The sequence below is a fragment of the Antrostomus carolinensis genome, unplaced genomic scaffold (assembly GCF_000700745.2).
Source record: "Antrostomus carolinensis isolate BGI_N321 unplaced genomic scaffold, ASM70074v2 scaffold38877, whole genome shotgun sequence".
NCBI lineage: Eukaryota > Metazoa > Chordata > Aves > Caprimulgiformes > Caprimulgidae > Antrostomus > Antrostomus carolinensis.
This window is the reverse complement of record NW_010326003.1, coordinates 1-5238: the sequence shown is the minus strand read 5'-3', so window position 1 is coordinate 5238 and position 5238 is coordinate 1. Positions and strand designations below refer to the sequence as shown.

The 5238-nt window shown below is 39.7% G+C and overlaps 1 protein-coding gene and 1 non-coding gene across 2 annotated transcripts in view; both read right to left on the bottom strand.

Annotated features, from left to right (window-relative positions):
- The window catches only part of RPL5 (ribosomal protein L5), a gene marked incomplete at its 5' end in the record, with an annotated part of 6302 nt that extends 1471 nt beyond the window's left edge, over positions 1-4831 (bottom strand). The window contains 5 exons of the mRNA XM_010171444.1: positions 1216-1393; positions 2335-2537; positions 2957-3091; positions 4551-4666; positions 4762-4831. Of these exons, the coding sequence (XP_010169746.1) occupies positions 1216-1393; positions 2335-2537; positions 2957-3091; positions 4551-4666; positions 4762-4831 (702 nt within the window). The remainder of the gene's footprint in view (positions 1-1215; positions 1394-2334; positions 2538-2956; positions 3092-4550; positions 4667-4761) is intronic.
- Positions 1575-1671, bottom strand: LOC114818727 (small nucleolar RNA SNORD21). The gene has a single exon (XR_003766246.1). It is a non-coding gene; the product is annotated as a small nucleolar RNA SNORD21 (small nucleolar RNA).
- Positions 4832-5238: the final 407 nt, after the last annotated feature.

The following is a 5238-nucleotide window of genomic DNA, read 5'->3' as shown; positions in this document are numbered from 1 at the left end:
TAGAAGCTGTGAAGGCAGATTATTAAGTCTTGCAAGAACCACAACAGTCCCTGCATCATCTCCACGGATGCGGTAAGAGAAATACAGCAGCAGAGGCTACACTCAAACGGCAGTTTCTGATAGCTCATGCAGCAGGTCACTGCACTTCAGCGCAGCTCACTGTACTTAAGCCACTATTCTCCTAAGATGTAAGACAGGAAAATGGAAGTGATCTGTTCAGTCACATAGATGAGCAGCAGAAGGTACCAGATCCCCATCTGCCTGCTGCTCTGTCCCAAAGACAACTCTGTCTCCATAACGGCACCAATTTTAGTATGCCGTTGCTGATGGTTAACTAAGATCACTAGACCCCAGCTGTGAAAAATTTTCTAGATATACAAAGAATAACTGACATAAGTCCTGGACCCTCTTCATTTCAATAGAAGCTATAAATATCATTTGCTTAGTAAAAGAGATGAAGTTGGCATTTACAATACATTACTTATTTTTTAGTAAAGACTAAGTTATGAAAAACTAGCAATTAGTCAAGCTTACAAAAAAATCCCCACCAAAAACCCACAAAACACTGTAGCCACAGTGGGAAAAAGAAGGAAGATAAGTTTTCCGTAGCCTAAAAAGGGGACATGAGAATGTTTGTTCCAAGCTTCAGGACCACTAATTGGGGAAACCAAGCAAGAATATTACAGGCAGCAAGACGAGCCATCGGAAAGGAGTTCTAACACTTGTACAAAATACTCTAAAATTTAAAATAGTGCTAAAATAAGATGTATTACACTCTCTGTAGTTTCACAGGATGTTAAGCTTCTACAAAAGAGCTAGCTTGGACTATTCTGTATTCACCTGGGACCTAGAACTACCTATAGGGTCACACAAATCATAAAACAGATTTGACCTAGAGCACATTCTCAGAGCTGCAACCACCACAGCTGCAGAAATGACAGGCTGCAATGCAGGATTAGGAATGAGTTGTGTGTATAGAAGCTTCAAGTTAACATCCATATCGAGGCAGGGGGTGGGGTGGGTTAGATTATATTATTAGATTATAAATCTAATCTAAATGCTTATAAGAAAAAAGTATTTCCTTTGAATGGATAACACATAACATGAATGACAGTTATTTTACATAGCGAGCTTATCTGCGTTGCTAGAGAAGGCCCTACACAAGACTTACTAGCATCTCTATTAACACGCAAGAGGCAGCCAGATAAATCTTACCCCATCAGGTGTTACGTTGTTCTTTATGTACTGGGAGAACTGTTTTTTGTAAGCATCTTCATCCTCCTCCATCAGGTAACGCATATAATCTGCAACATTTTGGCCCATGATGTGCTTGCGGTGAACTTCTGCATTGAATTCTTTGCTTTCCGAGTCATAACCAGGGAATCGTTTGGTACTGTGAAACAGCAGTTACAGTCAACTAGACATAATGACACATCCTCCAATTCAGAGGCGAGCTTCCACAAAGGAATGACTGATACACCAGATTCTCCTACAGATAACTGAGGGATATGACACTCTAATTAAAGATGAAGAGATACAGAAAATTAAGAATTAGAAGTTTTAAGTTAATTTCAGCTGCCATCAGTCCCGTCTTGAAACAGTGCAATACATCATATACACACCATGGACCAACTACAGAGTGTTCAGTCACTGGGAGTATCATCATGTAGCAGCCATGTCAGAAAAACTGGACAATTAGTTAAAAATGAACAGGACAGCACAAGAGAGGGTAGGAAAATACACAACAGATCTCAGATCTGTTTTTTTTCCCCACTGCTGCCAGCAGAAAGCAGTTAACTGTAATACCATGTTAGATCTAATTCTGCCAAAATCTTGATTCAGTCATTTACAGCCCATGACAGGAATTGTCAAAACTTCCACGTGGGAATTTTAAGTGCAGGTGGATCGCTCAGACCTACTATTGACAGCTGTGTAGTTAGTGTCAACTGTTTTGTACCTGGTACATACAGCTTTTCAGAGTGAAATTAATACATACACAATTTGCTGAAAACAACAGAATACCAAAGGGTATTTACTTAAGTGCATTCAGTCAATGATTTTAAGTGAAAGCAACAAAATGTCTCTTCAGTTTCTAAAAATTTAAGAGCATCTTTTGATAGTTGCAAGATTCTCAGCAGCACTATCAGAATTGCATTTGTGGATTAAAAGCCAACCAACTAACCAGCCAAAACCCCCCCACCCCAGAACCTAGGCTGTATAAACATTACCAAGTCGTAACAAAATTCCATAAAGTGACAGTGTAAGTATTGACTGTCGCATACAGAAGCGTCCCAGGTTAATTCTAAAGGAATTCTTCCAAGCAGACTAGATTACCTGTGAGGGATTGACAGACCACCATCCACTGCACCCTTCAGAGCACCAAAGACTTTGTTTCCAGTGGTAGTTCTGGCAAGACCTGCATCCAGGTAGCATGTGAAAGCACCAGGCTTCCCATCCACGCTTTCCACATTGTATTCATCACCAGTCACTTCAACTTGGCCTTCATAGATCTTATCAAGACCAAATTTATTCAGAAGCTGTGGGGAAGGAAAAAGGAAAAAAAAAAAAAGCTTTTCTGAAATTCTCTATTGAAAAAATGAAGAATCACCACTACCTTAAAACACACATCTGCAGTAGAATCTTCATGGTTTTTTAACAAGTTTCTTTACAAAAATTATGTACCCCATAATAATAAATTTTTAACAGCTATCACAGTAAACATGTCTGTTAAGTTTCAACCTTTTGTTCCAACAGGTACACCAGTGAACTTAAGACTTATTCATGAGTTCATATGGAAGACTGGTAGATGCTCTTTGCATGTTCTCAAACTCTTAAAAGGTACATTTCTTACATTTTTATCCTAATTTATTTTCCATTTTAGTTGGCTTTCCCTTTTGTAAGAAAACAAGAAAAACAGAGCAGCAACTTGCAGACTATCTGACAGACAGACACCTACCCTGCGTGCCAAGAGCAGACCTGTACAGTATGCTGCTGCATAATTGGTCAGGCCAACCTTCACGCCGTATTTTGGCAGCTCATGGGCATAAGCAGCACAGACAATCATGTCGCCTTCGATTCTGGCATAGGCAATCTGACAACAAAACAACTGTTAGTGTTCTCACGGTAATTCTGGGCTTGATCTAGCCTTTCTTTGACATCTCCTTAAGCTGACAGGAATTCTGTACATAAATGTCTAACACACCGCCAACCTTTGCATGCAAGCTCAACCACCACAAAGGCATCATTAACTCTTCAAGTACAGGTGCAAAGAATTCAAATCTGTATTAGGCCAGAAAAAGTGTATTATCATCAACTTTTATTCACCTCTCCACATACACCAAGGGGCCAGGGAACTGCCTACAAAAACAACCTTTCAAAGAATCATTACAGATGTGGATGGGTTCTGTCCCACTTTCTACACATAATTCTCATTAATACTGTATATAACGCACCTCAGGAAAATACAAAAGGATTGGATACAGAGTTGGTGATAACACTGTTACTGACCTCATGGAATGATTTTATTAATGGGTCTGAGATGTTAATAATCTCAGGGGTCTCCTGAGAGACAGCAGTACTATCAGATAGGTTTCTACTGTTCTTTTCACATACAGAACCTTCTCCTTTTGCCATCCAAAAGTTATCCCCTTTTAGCAGGATTCCTACATACTAGAAAGGCAGTATCAGTCAGATGTAAGCACCTGCCACCACTGATATTTGTTTTGAGTTTCAAAGATAAAATAACCCCATCAAGATCATGTAGTTTCATCTGAACTGACTGTAAAACCAGCACTCTCCACTGTTCTCAACACATAAGTATTCCATGAAGAAAGAAATGGCAGTTAAACTTCTCTAGCTTCTTTTCTTTTGAGCTTAACAACATCACAGAACAAACATGCCTAAGTTTCTAACTTCAAAATTTATCAAAATATTATGAAAATGAAAGAAGAAAGTGAACCACAGTGAGGAACTCCACATGATGCAACACAGAACTGCATACTTAATAAGCATGAAATAATGCCTGCTGTTCTTATTCACCAGTCTCCTTTAATCTCACAGTAAAGTCATCACAAGGCCAACCTGCTGCAAATGATCCGCATAGCATCACAGAAAAAACCCTCTCAAAAGAGAGGCACCTTTAGATACAGTGCAACAGGCAATGCAGACTGACAGGTCACACAGTTAACTCTGTTGTCTGCAGTCAAGCGAAGAGGCCCCCTTTTCAAAGCACCTTAAACACAGCAGGAAAAAAAAATAGAGAAGTATCTAAAATCTTCTACTTATTTCGGCATCATTAACAGTACAATTTATATTACAAATAACCTCGCTGGTGAATGCTGACACTAGTAAAACTTATTCTGTATCATGAATACAGCTTGTTACTGAAGTTGTGTCAATGTTAAAGATTGTTCTCCTCTAAGAAACTATTTTACAATATAAAAACTGCCCAGATCAAGCTTAACAATCCCCAACTGCTTCAGCCATCCCCCTTTCTGTTTATTTCACTCTGGGAAGGCTGGTGAGTAAATAGGAAGCACCACAGACTGTACCTGGCAAATGATGTCTCTGTTGGTAACACGCACAATCATCCTATATTTAGGGGTGTTGTACTTGTTTTTATCTTGAATTACCAAACGTTTCCGGGCATAGTAATCAGTTTTTCCCTCTGAAAAACAGCAGGTATGGTGTGGAAAACATGTGTGAAATAAACAGGAATTTTCAGTGACATGTAGTTTTATGTTACAGGGAATTTAACAGTACCTCTTCTTCTCCTGAATTTCACTTGGTATCTCTTGAAGTACGCCTTATTCTTGACAACTTTCACAAACCCCTTGAATAAGAAGTATAACTGGACATTATTAACTTATAACCATGTAAGCCAAGATCATTCTAACTAAATTAAACCTGCTATGAATAAAATCACGGCAAAATCAGGAATAAAATAACATTTAACTTATATATTTAGATTTAAAAAGCCTTATAAAAATAAAATGGAAAAATAAGCCCCGCCCCAAACACCAGAATGTCTGTCCTTCCCCAGGAACTAGTGCACACTTCAGCCCCTGGGAGTTTCCGCAGAACACCAGACATTACATCTGTTAACAGCACGTCTGCCTGCACGGACCGGAGCCGTCACCGCGGCCTCTTCCCGTCATTTCTCTGGCGAGCTCTGCCACGGAGCCGGCTTCTCCCGCAGCCCCCCGCCATTCAGCGAAGCCAACGAGCTCCGCTGGCATC